Source organism: Tinamus guttatus, unplaced genomic scaffold, assembly GCF_059628265.1.
Source record: "Tinamus guttatus ecotype Peru unplaced genomic scaffold, ASM5962826v1 Tinamus_guttatus_pri_ptg000036l, whole genome shotgun sequence".
Classification (NCBI taxonomy): domain Eukaryota; kingdom Metazoa; phylum Chordata; class Aves; order Tinamiformes; family Tinamidae; genus Tinamus; species Tinamus guttatus.
The window spans coordinates 1,181,623-1,202,341 of record NW_028288570.1 but is presented as its reverse complement, the minus strand read 5'-3'; the positions used below and the strand labels follow the sequence as shown (position 1 = coordinate 1,202,341).

General features: G+C 39.5%; 1 protein-coding gene across 2 annotated transcripts in view; it reads right to left on the bottom strand.

Annotated features, from left to right (window-relative positions):
• Positions 1–19,734, bottom strand: part of FBXL4 (F-box and leucine rich repeat protein 4) — a 41,735-nt gene extending 22,001 nt beyond the window's left edge. The window contains exons 1-3 of one of the 2 annotated variants that reach the window (XM_010222394.2): positions 19,148–19,734; positions 9,981–10,326; positions 4,192–4,436 (exon numbers count right to left, since the gene is read on the bottom strand). In XM_010222394.2, coding sequence (XP_010220696.1) covers positions 4,192–4,436; positions 9,981–10,326; positions 19,148–19,656 — 1,100 coding nt within the window. In that variant the 5' untranslated portion in view covers positions 19,657–19,734. The remainder of the gene's footprint in view (positions 1–4,191; positions 4,437–9,980; positions 10,327–19,147) is intronic. The other variant, XM_088534649.1, reaches the window with a different exon arrangement.
• Positions 19,735–20,719: the final 985 nt, after the last annotated feature.

Sequence of the window (20,719 nt, the reverse complement as noted above, 5' to 3'; positions counted from 1 at the left end):
CATGTCAAAGTACCAAAGATGCCCTCACGCTGTCAGAGCGAACATGGAGTTGCATCCATACTACTGGACACTTTGGGTATTTAACGATTAATATTAACAGAATTGTTAAAGAAATATTCTATGATTCCCTGACATGCCTCAAATGTAAGCACTGCAGCACTAACCTGAAAGTGAAATTCTATTAGTTTTTATACTACAAAACGTAAACCTAAATCCTAGTATTTCAGCTGTTTACAGCAAAACAGTTTAAAACAAGCTTAATCACACTATTAGTGATATAAAGAAATCTGTATGCACAACTCAGTTTTCCAGCTGTTAGCATCCTTTAGCTCTTTAAACTTGACAGCATTTATCCAGCATCCTGCTATTTCGCATACCTCCAGTCAACCCGCCTCACATCCCTGTTCTCCCATGCCGTCATTCCCATTGCATGAAGAAATTCAGCAGACCTCGAACGCCAGAAGAAAGAGCAGTTCTGTTTGTGTAACACTTTCTGTGCAGTCTTTTGTTTATTCCCTGTCACCTTTCATTCCAGACACTTGAGACTGCTCAAATACATTTTATTTGTCTTTCACTTTTCAGTATACTTCCAGTTCAACATAAACTATAAAGGTTAGTTCTTTTATATTATATGCTGAAATGAAAAATTTATGTTAGTCATTTTTAGCCCGAAGGGGTATATGTTATCAATAAGTTAAAACACCTTCAGTTTTGCCTCAGGATGTTCATATGCCTGAAGCATTCCATCTTCTCATGATAATACAGTATTTGCTTTAGTCATATTTCTTATTTTTTTAAAAAAATCTACCACTACAATGCATTTTTCCAATAAAAACATAGATGCTTTTATTTTTTTCTTAAAACCATGTCTATATGGACCTTGCAGAGCAACAAACAAGTGGCTATCAAGCTAACTTTTAAGGCTAATGTCACAAGAAATCAGATAAAAGCATTTTGAAAGATGTTCTCCAAAATAAAATTCAAGCGAGAGCCGCATTTAAACAAGTATCCTTGGAGATCAGAATCTAAACAATACAGCCGTAAGACCGAAACTAAACTTTACTGGGTTTGAATCAGACAGTACCAGTGGTAACACTAAAAGAGAAAAAGTGAAAAAATAAATAAAATGTAGGAACAAAACCAGGCTCCGCAGAATTCAAACGCACTTTCTTACAAGGCTACGATATCACAGAATGGCTGAGGCTGGAAGGGACCTCCAGAGATCATCTAGTCCAACCCCCCTGCTCCAGCAGGGACACCCAGAGCACGTGGCACAGGGTCGCATCCAGGCAGGTTTTGAAGATCTCCAGAGAAGGAGACTCCACAGACTCTCTGGGCAGCCTGTTCCAGTGCTCTGTCACCCCACAGTCAAGAAGCTCTTCCTCATAGGGAGGTGGAACTTCCTGTGTTTCAACTTGCACTCATCACCCCTTGTCCTATTTTACTGGTTTTATACTGAAGTAATTTCTAGCGTTCGTGACGTTATTTCAACGTTCATTTACAAACTGACCCTTCTTTTTTCCTCTCCTCTCAAACCGACAAGTCCATTGAAGTCTCTCAACTCCTAGGCAGGATTCTCTGCACTTCCTACATCTAGTTTGATAAAGCCCATCATGGTTCTTTATGCAGCAACTTATCATAAAATTGATAAACTACGAATATCGGAATAAGCAAATTAGGCTAGTTTCAAATCAGCCTCAAGCTGCAAGAAGGCTTTTTCACAAGTCAAACACAAAATAAAAGGCACTGTTTGGTGCTCTATAGGAATGCCTCATTGCTTTAGACATTTCCTCTGAATTTCAACCATGACTGGAATGCATAATTATCAGCAAAACTGGGGAGAAGTCAAAAGGGAAAGAGAAACCAATAAACGGATTCAGAAAGATTCAAGCAGTAGGCAATACAAGAAGATTTTATAGTAGTAAACGTAGTGGCATATCCTCATTACTATTACATTACTATTATGTGGATAAAGGTAGCCTCATTCAAATACTGTGTTTTGTCGCAATGGTCACGCACAATCTGAGGATCTGACCACCTTCTATTAACAAATCAGTCTCAACAGATCACTGATAAAACCGGCAGCGCAGCCTGCCTAGCTAACTGACAACCTCCTCAGCAATATTCATATTCTGAAAAGTAAATGACAAGATTTAAGAGGAAAACACAATTCCTAGGAAAGACAAAGTACCTCCATTCTTTGGAAACTGTTTTGTTTATTAAGACTCAATGCAGATTAGAAACGTCTGCAAGTCCCAGAGGAGTTGTGGGACTTCAGGACTCCATGTCCCAGGTGTTCTAATATCCATTTAGTAGTAGTATCTTGAAGATAGCTGGCAACATTAAAACATTGACAGATTTTTCCTTCTGTGGAACAGTATCTCCTTACCTAGAAATCATTTCCCTGGAGAAAGTTATATAAATGCATTTGTAAGGAAAGAGTTAGCCTCATCTATCTCCTGCATTAGCAGATATTTAAAAAGCAAATAAGAAACACATTTTCACTTCTGGGGGTCAGCAAACTTGCCAAACATGCTGATGAAGAATGTCTAAAGAAGAAAAAACTTGTGTTTAGAAATTTTACCTTTTTTCTGGTTTTATAAACATAAAAAGACACTTCTACAGAACAACTTTTCAAAGTCACTAACACATAAGGTGAAGCAAAACTTTCAAAAGGTAGTCAAGGCCCCTTATAGGGGCCAGGTTTAGATTCAAAATTGAGAATTCTGAATAAATTTGACTGTTTATTCAGAGATTAATAATAATCAAACTATGAATATTCATTGTTTTAGAAGTACTGATCACAAATAACTGATACCAATGCAGTAATGAAGTAAAAAAAAAAAAAACAATAATCAGCAATAGGAATATTTTAAACTAACTGTAAGACAGAAATGCAGGAACTGTAAAGTTCCTCTGAACTTTGACATTCATTTAAAGACAAGGTTTCTAGCAGTACTGCATTTCAGAACACATGAACATGAGAAAATTCAAATGAACATGTGCAAACTTCAAGTTTTCAAAACATATAACAGCTAAGTATCAGAAAGCAAAAACTTAAATGATTTCAGTTAAACAGGCGAGCATGAATTTTAAATTCATTTTCAGCATACTTTATCTAAAAATTCAAGTTTCTGATAAACTTTTGTATCCCATTCCACTACATCATATCTCTCTCTTTTTTTTTTTTTTTAAGGAAAAAAAAAAAGTAAAAGAACAGAGGGCTCTCAGATGATACTGAAAGGTCAGGAAAAGGGGGGAAAAAAGCATTCTCATCCTCAGAGTATTTCCTCAAGTTAATTTACTTCCCTGGGGCACTTCCCCAGAGTACTTTTTAACCTTTTCATTCAGGAAATGAAGGAAATTTAAGATAACTCCTTTTGAGATATATTAGATTATGCATTTCTTTCTTATCTGTCAAGTTCAGTGCTCATCTGCCACTGCTGGTTATTTCCTAGTTGAAGCACCAGTCTTTAAATGAAATGCATCGATAGATGCTGTTTAACTAATGCAAACAAGCAAAGCAGCAAGAAATGAGACGTTAAGCAAGCAGAGAACATGGCTCTTGCACAGGGAAGAAACCCTATGAATTTGCAGTTTAAACGACCTACAGCATAGCTGTATTTTCATTTTGGTATGAAGATGCACATGCAGCCCCTTTTTTCCCAACAGAACTACTGTTTTAAATCTTTTTTATGAAAATATTTGCATTTACATTGCACCCCAGTGATTACTTAGGCCCTGTACCTTATAAGCACGCACTGTAAGCAGTTTATTACTGCAGCCATTCTAACCCAGCCCTATTGGCAAGTCATCTATACACAGGACAACTCTCCAATGTTTTCTTTGCAAGATGGATTTTCAATAGCTCAGTTCCAGCTGGAGTCTTTCAGAGTCTCAGAAGAAAGCAAGATGCTGCTTCCCCTGGAAGAAGCCTCTCAGCCACAGGCAATTTGGCACATGCAGATTCTATACATTAAAACAGACTGATGCTGTATTTAGTATCTCTGTTTTATCTGTTGTTTTTTTTTTCTCCCCTACATCATAAGCTCACATGCTTTATGGTAAAACAAAGAAATAGGTTTTATTTACACCTTATTAGATTTCAGACACTTACTAGATTTCAGCAACAGACTACTAGGCAGTCACTCTACACGCTCACCAAAATACTTCTGTACATTTACCACTGACCTGCTAAATCCAGAAACAGAGATGGCTCCCCTGTTCCCAGTCCAAGACAAATTCAGCCACTGGATGAGAGTGCAGCGAGACTGCAGGTGTTCCAGAGACGCGTCATTAATCCTTGCCCAGTAAGGTTGTAAACTGAGATGAATGTACTGTAGAGGGTCACAGCAATGTTGATAGAGGAGCTTACAAGTTTGTGCTAGTCGACACAGGTCTGGTACCGTAAGGTGACTCAAAATCAACTGGATGAGCTATATTAAAATACAAAAAAAAAAAAAAAGAAAGAAGTCAAAGACGATCACACAGCACTTGAAATGTTAAGGGAAAACTGCAAAGGGGGAAGAAAAGATGTTCCGACTTCAAAGAAAAGTAAATCCTTTTGCTTAAAAGTAACTTCTCAAATCATTGATCAACTATTAAATAGGATTGCACTGCCTTCTCAGTCTGTCAGCATACCAAACAAGAAAGGAAAAGCCGACCAACATATGAAAGTGACAGGAAGCTTTCAAATTAGAAGTTCCTTTACCATGCTAATTTAAACAGCAATATATATGTAAACACTATGTTTACATATTTTCCTTCACAACATCTGCACATTTGTTGATGGGAAGACTGAACTGGCATCCTCCTTCTCTGGATTTGAGTTTTAGCTGGAGGCACCCTTGCCGAGGACATGAAAATCATCCCATGGTCCAGATTCCCCCAAATCACAGTGTTGTGCTCTACCTTACACCCTCTTCCAAGTTGGACCATGCGACTAGATAAACAGTTTAACAGGTACAGATCTTGTTTTATGAAGTAATGTCTTTCTTGTTGCAATACTTTCAGTACATCTTTGTTCTAGGCCAGAGTCAAATCTGAAATGCAAAGTTTTCTTATCAAATTGATTTATTCCAGTTTTAGAATAATCACCAGCTCTTCTCAGTGGCAGCACTGTTTCCGCGATGACTTATTTCACATACAGAAAGCAGGAAATATCCCTTCATGCTCTGATTTCCTTTTTAAAGGAAAATTAACTGAAACAAATACTGACAAAGAAACACAGACACTCGCTTTAGGAAATAACAAAAAAACCTCAATACAGAACCTCCCTCAGTTTAGAGACTGAAAGAAAATTCCCCTTAATAATGAAATCTAAAAATTAATGTTGACTTAACCAAGGCTTCCTTTAGCAGTCATAAACACCTGCACTCAAGTGATGTAATTAAAATTGACTAAGCACTTTCTAGCAGAGTGGGAAACAGTAACTCCCCAAAATGAATTGGTGTAAATTAAAAGAAAATTTCCCATGGCTCTTTCAAAATATCGTAGTGATTCACTTTAATTTCTTGTATGGATTCACATGACAAAACTGTCAAAACTAAGATTAAAACCTGCAACATTAGATCAAAATGAAGCTTTTCAAGAGATCCAAAGCAAACTGTACTTCAAAAGTAGCACTTTCTATAAAGTCAATCCCTCTCTCCTGTCAGTTTTGGAAGAGAAGAAACAAGAAAGCAGTTCAGTTTCCTGCAAAATGGAAAGTGTTGCTTATTACTCAGCTCCAGATCTAGTATTCAAATATGAGACATTATACACATGTACAAGATCTTTATTTACAAAAAATGACTTCAAATTCAAAGTCAAAACACACGCATGCATATACTCAAGCTTCTCTCAAACTTGACTTGAACCTTCCCTCTTTTTTCCTCACTCTCCCTTTCCCTCCCAGGGACGGGCACAGGCTCCTGCTGCACAGGGGTCTGGAACTCCCTACTTCAGCTTCATGCTGAGGATCACAGCAGACATCTAAGTGCAGCGGAGATGAACTGCACATGTGCCGTGCAGTTAAGGACACAGTATCAATCAAAGCTTGTTCCTAACTGACATTTAGGCTGTTGGCTTTTTGATATCTGAGGGAGAGCAAACTAACAGAGCCAACAGAGATGCAATTTCAAGTTAATACCTTGATTTTTGCCTTGCTCAGACACATGCTTTAGCATAGGTTGCTGACCACAGCTGTTTGTTATTCTAATAATAGACACCCAACAGATACCTGTTTTGCTAAGATCGTCAATTCAGTTGAAAGAATTTTTCAATGATCTGAAAGGCAGCTGCAAGCTATTTTGCAACCTTTCTGCTATTCCACTTGCCATAATCTACCCAAACAACTATTTGTTGAGTGTCTTCCCCTCTCAGAGGTTTTTTCCAATGCTGATTTATTAAGATTCCCAAAGCAAGCAGCCCAGCAGTGAAGGCTGCAGAGTTAGCTGAATTTATATCTACAATTAATGTGGCATAATAGGTCTGATAAAACAAAGCAACACAAATTTTGTTAAATGGGAGAAAAGCTGCTTTGACTTCTGAGCAGCAAAGATAATGGTGAATGAAACTTAATGCCTCACCAGTGTCCTTTTATACTAACTGATGACTTCAGTGAGGTCCCACAGTCTACCGAATGCTGCAGCTCTTCTCCACCTGAGATGAAATCTCCTACCACATGAATCTTACTCAGACGAGATAATCCTTCTTTATTTTTACTAAAATTACACTACTCTGCAATACCTAGAAGGAAAAAATACAATGAAATGTCACTACTCTGACATTAAGATATAAGTACTTTTGTCTTGCTTTTCATTAAACAAAGATAACAGGTTCCAAATCTACAGGCTAATAACCATTAATCACTGCTAGTCTGGAGTCTGGTGTCTGTCAGATACCTGCTTTTTATGTATGTGTATCCCAGCATCAAGTACAATTTGATACCATAAGGAGTATGCGACACAATGTGCTGTACTGTGCTACGCGGAGCTCACCGTGATTCCCAGAAAAAAGGAAAAGAGATGGAACAGCTCATCCTGGCTGTTGTCCCTAAGCATGTTGAGGACAAGAGGTGCTCAGGAGTAGTCAGCATGGATTCACCAAGGAGAAAAGAGGCTTAGCGTTCTATAATGGAATGACCGGCTGGGTAGACGAGAAGGGAGCAGTGGATGTCATCTATCTGGATTTCAGCAAGGCTTTTGACGCCGTCCCTCACAACATCCTCCTGGGCAAGCTTCGAAGGTGTGGGTTAGATGAGTGGACACTGAGGTGGATTGAGAACTGGCTGGATGGCAGAGCTCAGAGGGTGGTGATCAGCAGTGCAGAGTCTAGCTGGAGGCCTGTAGCTAGCGGTGTCCCCCAGGGGTCAGTCCTCGGTCCAGTCCTGTTCAATTTATTCATCAATGACCTGGATGAAGGCACAGAGTGCTCCCTCAGCAAGTTTGCTGATGATACCAACCTGGGAGGAGTAGCTGATACCCCAGAGGGCTGCACTGCCATCCAGAGGGACCTGGACAGACTGGACAACTGGGCAGTGAAAAACCTCATGAAATTCAACAAGGCCAAGTGCAAGGTCCTGCACCTGGGGAGGAATAACCCCAGACACCAGTACAGGCTGGGGACCGACCTTCTGGAGAGCAGCTCTGCGGAGAAAGACCTGGGTGTCATGGGGTATGACCAGTTGACCATGAGGCAGCAGTGTGTCCTCACGGCCAAGAAGGCCAATGGGATCCTGGGGTGCATTAAGAAGAGCGTCTCCAGCAGATCGAGGGAGGTGATCCTGCCCCTCTACTCAGCCCTGGTGAGGCCGCATCTGGAGTATTGTGTCCAGTTCTGGGCCGCCCAGTATGAGAGGGATGTGGAGCTGCTGGAGAGAGTCCAGCGCAGGGCCACAAGGATGATCAGGGGCCTGGAACATCTGCCCTATGAGGAGAGACTGAGGGAGCTGGGCCTGTTCAGCCTGGAGAAGAGAAGGCTGAGAGGGGACCTGATCAGCATCTATAAGCACCTCAAGGGAGGCAGTGAGGAGGATGATGCTGGCCTCTTTTCACTGGTGGCCACTGACAGAACTAGAGGAAACGGCCGTAAACTGAAGCATCAAAAGTTCCACAGGAACTTAAGGAAAAAATTTTTAACAGTGAGGGTGACAGAGCACTGGAACAGGCTGCCCAGAGAGGTTGTGGAGTCTCCTTCTCTGGAGATCTTCAAAACCCACCTAGACGCAGTCCTGTGCCACGTGCTCTAGGTGACCCTGTGTGTGGAGAGGGGTTGGACTAGATGATCTCTAAAGGCCTCTTCCAACCTTAATGATTCTATGAATGCTGGAAAACCAAGTAGCTGCTTTGAAAACTAATCTCAAGACACACAGTTGCTTGCAAACAACTGCTGTTACTCTGCATTTAGAAAGTATTATGGCAATCAGTGTTACTGTTTCATACTCTTATAAATCAGACAAAAAAGTTATTGAAAAAAAGACTACAAAGGATTTTTAAAGAGTAAAAACAGAGTACAATGTTAACACCAGTTAGCTTCTTAGAGTATGACAGATAAAAAAAAAAATCAGAAGTGCTTTCCCCCATTTCCATAGGAAACAACACACACTCTAGAGTTTTAAAAATATATAAATACACGCACACACACACACAAGTATCTAAAAACAGAGCTTTAAACTTAAAGGACAAGGGATATGCAGACAAAAAGAAAAAAGGCAAGGAGTAGAACTTTCAAACAATTACAAATGTTGAGATTTTGTGGACAGCTGTGTCCTCACATATGCTTTTTTAGTTGAGTATTGGTACATAAGCACCAACAACAACATATACAATTTCTATACCAACTCGGCAGTGAGGGGCACTAGAGTTAATTCTGGATGATGTTAGTATCCTCAGTTATTATTCTACTGCAGAAACAGTAAAAGCAAAGTCCATAGCGATAAGAGCCAATACATACTCTACAAGGAACTAACATTAGAACACACTGATAGCAGCAATTTGAAGGCCCTAATGTAAAAAGACGATCTTCAAAGACCTGAAAAAGATGATGACACTCACTGTTTTCCTCCAAGGTGTTTATATTCTCCTCCTCTCTTTCCTTTCTATAAGTGCAATGAAGTCCTCTCACTGGTAACTAGAGCCCAGCATGCCCAGTGCAGAACTGGGGAATTCAGAGACTCCCAGTTCTGCATACACTACTCAGCAATCATGCTGAATCCATCTCTTTACTGGAAATTACAGCAAGGTGAATATTTACCTATACTGACTTTAAACATACTTGCGACTCCTCTACAGAACAATAATTCACAACTATTTACTGCTATATTCTATTCCACAATTACTACAAGTGCACTAAAACACCCCGGAGCTATAGTCTTTTTTTGCTTGCACTGGGGTTCAGTAGATAGAACTAGAATGCAGTGAATAGAATTCAGTGAATTTAGCTGAATAGGAGCTAATTTTATAACAGCCTGAAAATTACATGGTGATTTCAAGAACAAAAGTTCGAGGACTTTGCAAGAGAGGCAACAGAAACATTTTGCCTATTACCACTTCCAGACTTCGATCCCGTCCCTTTTCTTTCTTTCATCTCTTTGGCATATCTTTCTTCTTTATCATGTGTAAGGAATACAAACATACATTACAGGAAAACTGTCAGAAAATTCTAAGTTCAAGAGTTAGAAATTAGAGGCTTGAGCAACTAGCATTAAAAGGCAAAAAAAAAAAAAAAAAAAAGTGTTTGCGGATGGATTACTGAGAAACAGGAATGCAATAATTATCAATAGCCCAATGACTTATTAATAGCCATCCATGGAAAAAGACAAACCAACATGTTATAACAACTCAGACATAACTTCAGTCAATGCAGGAGACCCACGAAAGAGTGCAAAGAACTCTACAATTGGAGAAAAAAAAAAGTGTTGATCAATAGTACCCTGTACAACATCCTTGCACTCTTAATGCTTAAGAGAACTACGTTCAGTATAAATATTTCCTTCTTACCTCATAAGGCAGTTTATCAAAATATCCATTAGTTGGCCACTCCCTGAGGGTAACAACGCTGAACTGCTTATTAAGAGTGTCCATTCCACAGCCATACTTCTCGTCATCCTCATCCTCATCAATATCATTCATATCAATCATTGAAGTCTTAAGGGAAAGCATAGGTCTCTCTTTCACACCATGCAGTACTACTGCATCTAATTCAGTGTAATAGTCCAGAAGAGAACTGTTGACTTCCAGGCGAATTAAGTTTGTGGGAAAGTTTATCTGTTTGATACAAGGTGTGAACTGCCGAGCCTGGGGACCATTCACCTTTGTAGGTGCCTCAGACCAAAGAATTTCCCACCTGTGGAAAAAAATTGTACAGGCCATATAGAGATTACGATCAAAGTTACTAACGCAACTTACAAATGCAGAAGAGCACTGTTATGTCAGAAATATTTAACAAATGAGAAACACCACTGTAAATATAACAAATTTAGTTGTTTTATTTTTCCCTAGATTTGGTAAATATCTTAAGGAAGAACTTAACAGGTCACACTCTTACACGCTTCTACAACCTTAGCATGTATTTTCTCTGCATTGCTAAATAGCAAAGCAAGCTCTATACTCACAATCAGGTACCTGGCTTAGATTACTGTTATACACATACAAATTGTTTTAATAATTCACAGTTAAAGTAATCTTAAAATGATTTAATTATAGACACCTAAATAATGATCATGTGTTAGTGTAAGTCTAGGGCAGTCTTGTTGGCTACTGCAAACAGTCTGCTGACCTCTCAATCTCTACACAAGGTTTTCACACACGCGCACACACACACACATACAAAAATTAACTAAAAAAAAAAAAAATCCATACACCAGTCACAGCTCTCACTGACATCAAAGCTGTTCAAACTGCAACATTAACAAAATGCTTTAAAAAAAAAAATCACCTAAACTTTACTTTGCCTATCTGTCCAGGTAAGCAAAACTATATATATATACATTTGAAGTTATTCACTGTCAAATTATCTTATTAATACAAGGTTATGGATAAAAAAAACAGAATCTTCAAATCACTTTGAAAAGGATCATTTTTGGAAAACAAACAAATCAACAACAACAACAAAAGTCCACTGAAAGCTTTGTGCTGTTTGCTGCAGTGGCAGAAGGAGGCTCAAGGCATGCACAGAGCTCCCACACATCCACCCTTAGTTGTGCACCCAGACATCAGTTCCCCTCCAGCAACTGGCAGCCAAACCTACTGCCAAATGAGTAATGAGGAGAATGAAGCCAGATATTCGTTAGGTCTTGAGTGTTTCCAGACTTATCAAAAGGCCTGAAAAAAAAGTGTTCTTTATGGGGATTTGGTTTGCAATCAATGGACGGATTTGAGAGATCCTTCAGTCACGTATGTTCTTTTTTCTCCCTTCTCCTTCATACTCAAGTCTAGTTAAATAATAATAATAATAATAATTACAAAAATAAATAAAATAAGAGACCTCCTGCAGCCACTGCTGCTCCCCTCTTCAGCAGTACACTTACAGCAATTTCCGCATCCTCTTTACAAAACCTAGATTTTTTCTCATCTAAAATCTGGCCTCAGCTTCGAAGATTTCTTTCAGCCTACTGTCCTAAATAAGGCCACATAGGTGTGAGACTACCTGAACACCTCTGCTCTTCATAACAGATACCACTGTAACAAACCTGCAAATACTACTTAATACAGATATGTACTACAGAGTGTGTGTGTGTATATATATATATATATATATATATATATATATATACACACACACACACACTCATATATATAAACCACTTTATTCTCCACAAACCAAATACTTAAATTTGTCCATCACTGCAGAAAGTAAAATGCAGGGCATAAACAGAATACACCTAGTACAACTAAGGCTTAGAAATCTGATATTTGCTAATACTTCAAGAATAGGAAAAATTAATCCGTATATGCCCAAACCTCCATTTCACAATGGACATTCTCAGGAATGCACAGGAGAACTTTCCTGCATGACACCACTCTCCACAGATACCTTATAGTAGAATGGGGGCCTTACAGAAGGCTTCTGTCAAAGGAAAAGAAATGTCATGAACTAAAAGTTAACGTGCAGGACTGGGGAACATATGGCATGTTAGCAAGTACAATTGTGAGAAATGTGACAACTCTGCCCTAAGATTAACAGCTTTTACATGAGAGATTTATCAGTAAGAGGGAAAAGCCTTCATTCGTGTAGTAAAAGGATGTCAATTCATGGCACAGAGAAACAGATGTAGTTCCCACCATCATACCCTCTTGCATAGGTTAATTCCCTCAGCAAATACTTAATGTTAGAATAGCAAATGACCTTTTTCTTGAACACATCCAGACAACCATCTGACATTTTGCTTAGTCATTTTCTTATGCCCACTCAAACTACCCCAAGGGAAACTCAAGGCTCTTTTTCCCCACTCATTTAGCACATCCTGAGCCATCAACTTTTAACTGAAGGTGTCTCAGTCACTAACTTCTCCCCTTCGGTGCATTTGCAGAGGGGATTATCTGTCAGTAGAACAACTACGGAAAAAAAAAATACATCAGGAGCTCTAGGTTCATCAAACTGCAAAGCAATCAGCGTTTCAGAAAGTAGTACCTCCAATTCCCAGTCCTTTCATTAAAGCAGAGAATATAAGTCATGTAGTAGGACTTTTTACAGCCTTATGAAGCTTCATCTTACACACTAACTGCTGACAAAGAAAAAGACCTATTCTCCACTCCTTTCACCATACTGTTTTGATTTCATTGATAGCCCACAAATCTGACTAAAGGAGTTAGATGTTGGTATAAGTGGAGAGAGGAAGAAACCAAGTCTATCACATTGCTTTGGATGTTCTTCTCTCCCTTGGTGACACTCCACACAAAACCAGGCCAGAATAATTGCTCTTCGAGTCAGGGCTGGTATATTCTACCCTACCACAGAAATCTTCCTAAAGTACTCACTGCTGCAACTGGTCTCTTCAGGTAGCATCAGTACTTCGACACTTTAATGGACTACAAGCAATCTGAATTGAGTGAAGACTATGCAATTGGAAATAGATAAAAGAAGTCAAAATTTCCAAGTGACCCCCCCTAAGAACTGCATTTTCTTTTGTTCTGAAGCCTTTTTTTTTCCTCTTCACAGCCACCTGTTTCAAAATCCTTCTGAGGAAAGGTCTTTTATCAACCAGTTCTGGTTTGAAAATGGGTACTAAAATCATCTTCAAAAAGAAGAAATGCCTTAAGAATCAAATGACTGAAGGTAGAAACTTGTTTGGCCAAGTATTGCAAATGCACAGTAACATCTCCAGGCTGTTGAGATGCAAATGGTTTGATAGGAAGCTTTCACTAGCAGTGTGCTGGCAAGCTTCAGTTTTACCCAGCCACGCAAGGCCGGAAGGAGAGGCAGTCCTACTTGTATTCTGCTCCACCATGACTGAAGAAAGTGAGGATTTAAGTCAAGTTTTCCATTCAGCTTTAGTGGCCTCAGCTTTCCCATTGCATTTCTCATTGTCTCCTTTATTAAAATAGCTGGGAACTCATTATACTCTAATTGCTGATACCAAAAGCTCCATACACCTACACAAAAACAAAATAAAACCAACCAACTAAAACCCTTCCATGCTCCTTCCACCACCCTGAAGACAGGAACTACAGTATAGTGATTTTTTGGTTGAGGCGTATTTGCAAGGTTTGTGTCAAATCAGAACATCTATTCACTGCCTTTTTTTTGTTGACCTAACATTATTGGGAAGCTTTGATGTTCAAAGGCAATGGCTAAGATGATGCCTGAACAGACCTCATTACTTCTGAGAAATATATATATAAGAAAGATTCTTCGGAGATGTGACTCCCAGGAAAAGTAATCAGATTTCTCTCCTGTGATACAAGATTAAACTTTGCCTGCTATCTACTGAAAAGACTTATTGCATTATAAAATTCTGATGAGGCTAGAGAGTGAGTAATGGAGTAGGTGCTACTCAAGCACCATCAATAAATAAATAAATGCCCTAGCCCAAAAAATTTGCAACTGAATTAAAAGTCAGAGGGGAAAGAGTCAGGCAGAACAAGAAAAAAAGCTTTAGGCTACCTATGAGAAAATGCTTCTTTCCTGCTAACAAGCCAGGGATACTTCAGGGATAGGAGATTCCCTGCAAGCTGGAAAGCACAGCCCCAGCTGCACCTGTGAGCCTGTCAATACGAAAGGCAGGAAGTCTGATGAGGGGAAGAATTTTAGAACCGTGGAGGTCAAGGGGATGAGCACAGACAAGCACTGCTCACTACCTCAGCAGTCTCTTCTGGGGAAAGAAGTCACAGATTTTCATTTCTGCTTTGAGAGTTGGATTCTGAAATACCAGAGAGAGCAAACAGGACTGTGAGAATGCTCTAAGGACATTTAAAATCGAAAATCATATTTCAAAAAATTGTTTTATCCAATTGAGCTTTTCATGGGTTTCTCAAAAATGACGCTGTCCCAAGAAACTCCTTCTTCTATGACAGTCATCTGGATAAGAAAGTACTGCATTTCCCTGGAAATGTCAAAGTCAGTGATGAATAAGGATGCCTACGGACAGAGCAGAAGTTGCATGTTACCCTTTGGTGACACAGCCTTGAAGATGCCTTGCCACACTAACATGCTGACAGGATTTTGGGTGCCTTCATCTAGGATCCACTTGGGGGAGGAGGAGGAAGGGAGAGAGAAGAGCAGCAGCTCAGAAAGGGGAAAGCAAAGTCAAAGTCCTTAGGGTGCCTCTGGGTCTACCAAGGGGCTTCTGATATCTTCCAGTGAGTTTATTACTTTTCTGGCTTTCTCAGAATGGGAGATCATCTACTAAACTTTTTGAACATATATCTGTCTGCCAGGGAAGAAATTCATGACATTTCCACACAAATTGGATTTTAAGAAAGAGTCTACTGCCTAAATACAATGAGCTTCCTAACAAAAAGAGAGGAAGCCTCTACTTTGTCATCCTTATGGTTGCAACAGCTTCTGCCTTCAAGAGTTTCTAAAAGTCTTTGCTGTAGCAAACACAGCCCTACAGCAGAGCTAGAAATACACAGTTGATTCATTCATCTACACATTCAAAATCAAAATTGGAGTTTTGCTCAAAAGAGACTTTTGCACTCAGCAAACCTTTAAAGTGACATCAAAATATTAAATGGAAATTAAACAGAAATAAACGTCAGGAAGGCATGAGGCATAAAGCAGCCTTGAGAGCTCTGGAACAGCTCCCAGTCAGTCATATGACCATGATATTCGACCTGCAGAAAACAACCTAGCGCTTGTTACACCCTATCTGCAGAAAATAGTAAGGAGAAAAAAACAACAACAAAAATAAAAACAGAGCAATCTCTAATCTGCTAAAGCAGTAATCATTCCGTAGCAGCAAGGAAATGCACTGTGAGAACAACATCAGCCCAAGCACTACCACGCATGCTAGGCATTTAGGAAACATTTTGAGCCCAAAGAAAAGAACACAAATACGCAATGGCACCATAACATCTGAGATAAGAGAAAATGTCAATTAAGTTATAGAAGGAAGAAAATCAGGACTCGCTTTTATATTTAAATCAAAAAGTGAAATGAAAAGGTTGGAAAATTCCAGAGAGAGTTATTTTTTACTTCAAGTTTTCCATTTACAAACAACATACTCTTCCTATCTGACAGCTACTAGCAGCAAGTGTTAGGAGAATCCAAATGTTTCCAAGTTGACTGGTATAAAAGAAGGCAGTAGGGAATTGTTGAGAAGAAACTTTCTGTGGGGTAAGGGGAAAGAAGAGAAGGGAAAAAAAAAAAAGGAAAAAAAAAGAGAACACTTTCATCTACAGGACCGAGCTGCATCTTACCCAGCAGCCTAGCACACTCGCAGAAACCAAAAGGCCTCTCTGGATCAGCCGGACAGGTTCAGCTCGCACCAGCAGCAGCCCGCCTCATGCTCACGTGGGACCCCATCTTCTGCACTGCCTAAAGAGCCCACGCTGCCTTGGTCACCAAATCCTGAGTATGTAAAACTCGGAAAATTCTCTCAAGAAAAACGTACACACTAACATACACCAAATGGTTGAGGTTGGAAGGGACCTCTGGAGACCGCCTAGAGTCCAACCCCGCTGCTCAAGTAGAGACACCTAGGGTGCACAGGGTGGCATGCAGGAGGGTTTGGAAGATCTTCAGAGAAACAGACTCCACAATCTCCCTGGGCAGCCTGTTCCAGGGCTCTGGCACCCTCGTAATCAAGAAGCTCTTCCTCACATGGAGACGGAACTTCCTGTGTTTTAATTCATATCCATCACCCTTTACCCTGTCACTGGCCACCACTATACATTAAAATATATATACTAAATATGTATACTAAATACAGTACACATTAAAATATGTATACTAAAAACAGCAATATTCTTTTAAAAACTACCAAAATCAAAATATTTCTCACCAGACAAGACCTGAGGGTCGCTAAATAAGAGCAGAGAAGGTTTCCAAAACTAAAGAGAGAAGCTCCCCTGCAATTAACGGTTTTCAAACCTTCCTTTACGGAAGAGGACAGCGATGAGCATTTTCTGTGTTCAGAAGAGCAGAAAATACGAGAGGATGGAGAATTCTCAAGCTGCTGAAGTTGTGGTTAAGCCAGAATGAGGAGACTTGAAATTCCCTCTCATGTTTTAAGCATTAGGATTAGTAATGCACAATTACATCCTGCTCTGAAAAAATAAATTAATGGTTTTCTTCCCACCTTACTCCACAAAGGACAGATCCCACCTGCAAAAGGCCCCTGGATAAAGCTGCTCTGAGAAGGTGCCATGCAAAACCGCACTAATAGCAAGATCCAACGTACATGGGGACAACCATGCAGGTGAGATCTACTTTTCTACGTGAAGTCCTCTTGAACAAAGACTCTGGCACGCAGAGCCCTTACAGGGACTCCTGCAGATCTGAAACTTTTGCACAGAGCAAAGCCTGGGAGAAGCTGAAGTTCTAAATACTTAGAAAAGAGAAAGAAATTATGCAGCCGGACTACTGCAATCCGCTAAGCATGACATTTAAACAAGTCTCAATAGACTTCTTCCTCTTGCAACAGATTTAAGCAGAGTCCACAGGCTTCTCGCAAGACATTGATATTCCTAAAATAAGTAGGAAAGATCAATCTGGCCTTCTTTTTGTATAAAAAGAAAGAACTGTTAACAAGGTGAGTGAGAAAAAAAAACCCTTATGAAGGCCTGTCCTTTCTACAGTGCAGCTGGGAAAGAATAAATCAAGAGCTAGAAGAAAAATCAAAGTAGCAATTTCAGGTATTTAGGTAGTCTGCTGATTTAAGAGTCTCAAAATAGTCAAGAGAGGAAAACAAGGCTATACGTGTCCTTCCTTGGAGTAACTGGGACATGGCCTTTCTTAACAGAAGAAAATGATACGGCTGTTCCAGTTCAAAACACTAATTAAACATAGATTCCCCTGAGGCTAGCAGTACTATTTTCATCTTCCCAGAAAAGTAATTCTTAGTTGTCATCTCAGAGGACTTTTGGAATTGAAAGCAAGGGACAGAGAAGCTCAAAGCCAACAACTCTAGGGCTTTCACCACGACCAGCAATTAACGAAGATGCAACAGAGACTCCTGGTTCAGAGGGCTGCCAAGATGACCAACCTCCCTCTCACTAAAAATGCTGCTCCCTCCACATAGGGAGAAGAGACCTCTCCTACAAAGAGCATGGCAGGGTCCTAAAGAAGCTTCAACCACTCTCCCAAAGCAAAAGTCTGGGCTCTCACTCTAATCACACTCCAGGAGAAACCATAAAAAAGTTGTATCAGTGTTGCATATGCTGTAATGGTACATCAATATTTTCATCCTTTTATCTTTTTATCTTTCTGAATATTTTTAAAGTACACCTCACTAAACTGCTTCGGTTAATTTTTTTTTTCATCTGTTTCATATTCACTCTTTTTTTTTTTTTTTTGCATGAACCAAGAACTAAACCCTTTAAAACACTCTAATGTAACAACATTATCTTACCACTCAGAATCATATCCTTGAACTGAACAGCAGTACACTCACTACCTTACTGAAGTTCTGCACTGCAGCATTATAAGCAGAATTACCAAAACACTCTCTACCTCAATGAATGTCACAGAATCAAATAAGCAAAACTAAAGTTAGTCCTAGGAATATATTCTGTGAAAAAGGCAGATCAGGAGGAAAAAAATCCAGTACCTCAGCCAACATCTGCTTATACTGCCCTCCCTCCAAAGGATTTACTTTAAAGGTTACAGTTTTTGCTGGCCTATTACTTTCCTCAGGATGCAACTAAAAATATGTTTGTCACTATTTCTTCTGATAGCCCTCCTTTGCTTTGCGGATTTTATATAATTTCTTCTCTTTGACATATGCTGATCCTTACATAGCTTTTTCCAAATTTTCTACACCAATCTGTACTTTTACCCGTTCTCTTTTCAATTCTAATTCTATACCTCCCCACTTAAAGCCTTACACCTCATTCAGAGTATTTTTTTTTTTTAAATTCTCCTCCCATTCACCAGGTCCCTTTTTTGTGTTGTCCTCCCACAAGTTGCATCAGGTGTTCTTAGGATATCGAATAGGATAGAACTGAATCTGCATCTTTTTCTTTAAAAGAAATGGGCTGTATGCACACTTTGAATCAGACAAATGGTATCACTTTTGGTCCGACTGTGCCATGCTTTTGGTTTTGGCCCAGTTTCCATACAGACAGTTACAGCACCTGATTCTACTACATATACAGCCTCCTAAAGCACACAGAGAGAAGAGGTTAAGGCTACTTAAAGCATTACAACACAGCAACCACAAAACCTCAGGCTCCTCTATACAATTTGCTTTGCTTATTGGAGAATAATTCAGTAGAGCTGTAATTTCACAGTTGATCTTGCGCAAAAATAATTATTGCTCATCAAAATTTCAACACAAGACCTATCATTACAAAAATGAAACCTAGTATTAGGCTCTACATTAATTCATATAATAATGCTGTTAAAACATATACCACTACCATTTTGAATGCAGGCAGAAAAAGAAAATGTCAGTGGGCCAGATTACAAAATACAGAAATAACTAAAAAGTAATGTTTGCTAAGCAGGATTATTTGAGCTATTTAATATATTAGAGGAAAACAGAGAAGAAGAAAAAAATTACCTTACTTCAGCTGGCGGATTTTGCGAGTAAGGATTTGCAGAGCATGCCAAAATCCTGACTACAGCTCCAGGGTGATACGTTTCCAGAATATGCACTGCCGTGGGATAGACGGGTTCCTCAAAAGCCAGTTCCACATAGTCCTGGCTGCAGAAGGTGGGCGGCGTCCTCTGGAAGGGCAGGCGGGCGCTGGGGCAGTGGTCCCACCACGTCCCGTAAGTTCGAAACACAGCAGTCTGCGTGAAGTCCCCGGAGCTGGGGTACACGTTCGGAATACCGGCTAAATTCCACATGGTGTAGGACATGCTGTTTTCGCTTCCATAATGAGAGCTGAAATCCAGCACTTCTTTGGCATACTGAACGATTTCCACGTTGATAGGTAAGGCTCTGGTATTTGATTCAAGGGCTCTCCGGCTGTTCATTTCTCCCCTCGTAGCTGTCCTAGCTCGGCGCCGAAGGCACATGTAGTAAAACATGCTCAGAACTGTTAACATGGGAAACACCGGTGACATCTAGATACGAGTTACGGAGCTGCAAAAGGTCAGGAGTCCTTTAGAAGGTGCATTAACTGCTTGTGGGGTTTCAAGAAAGAGCTGATAAAACAGAATGAATAAATATAGTGAGTAGATAAAATATCCTTAAAAAACAAACAAAGTTATTCTTTTTATTATCATTTTAAACAAGGTACCGATACCAGAACATTAATAAAGTCTTGCATTTTAAGACAGTTACTTAGCTGGAAACTATAAAATAGGGCTTCCCATTTGTTTTGTTAAAAAATAAGAGAAGTTTGAAGAAAAAATACTAGCCAACACTAACCCTAGAGACTAACACTTGGTTATTATTACTTTCAGAAATTTATTGAGGGAAATAAAAAAAATATCCTGCACTGACTCATGAAAGTGAAATCAAGTATGAACTGAAATCTGGCCTTTGCAATACAGAACTACAGAAGAGTAACTGAAGGTATAGCTAAACTTCTCTGCAGTTTAGTTTTGAAATACCTAAACTAAAACTGCTTTAAATAAACTACTTGGGTACTTGCCAGGCTGCAATAGCAGAGAGCTCAGTACAAGTCTGCACAACAAGCACAGACTCACTCCACATGTTCTGTAGTAAAACGGCTTCCAGGACCCAACTTGGCTCACTTAAAGCTAGCTCAAGTACATCCCAACTATTCTATAACCTGAGAATAAAAGGACCCTTCAAAGACAACGGTTAGAGTTGAAGAGCTAATCCAAACAATTCTAGATTTTTTTCCTCTAAATTGTACCCATAATTCGTGAAAGATTTTAAGAGAATAAAGGAGTAAGTTTTGGAGCTAATTTGAACCCAAAAAACTTAGCCTGCTTCTTTTCATTTAAGAACTGTAGACCAAAACAGGCTGACAAAGAAACTTTTCTTTACCCTTTGAAGTCATCCATGACAGTGTTCACTCATGATGTAACGACTGCCAGACTCCTGAAGGATTCATCACCATTTGGCCATCTTTGGCAGTAAGCCAAGTAAAAAAGCAAATCTTTAGAATCCAGTTATCAGAAGCCAAAGTCCCCATAGAAAGCATTTTACATCTGG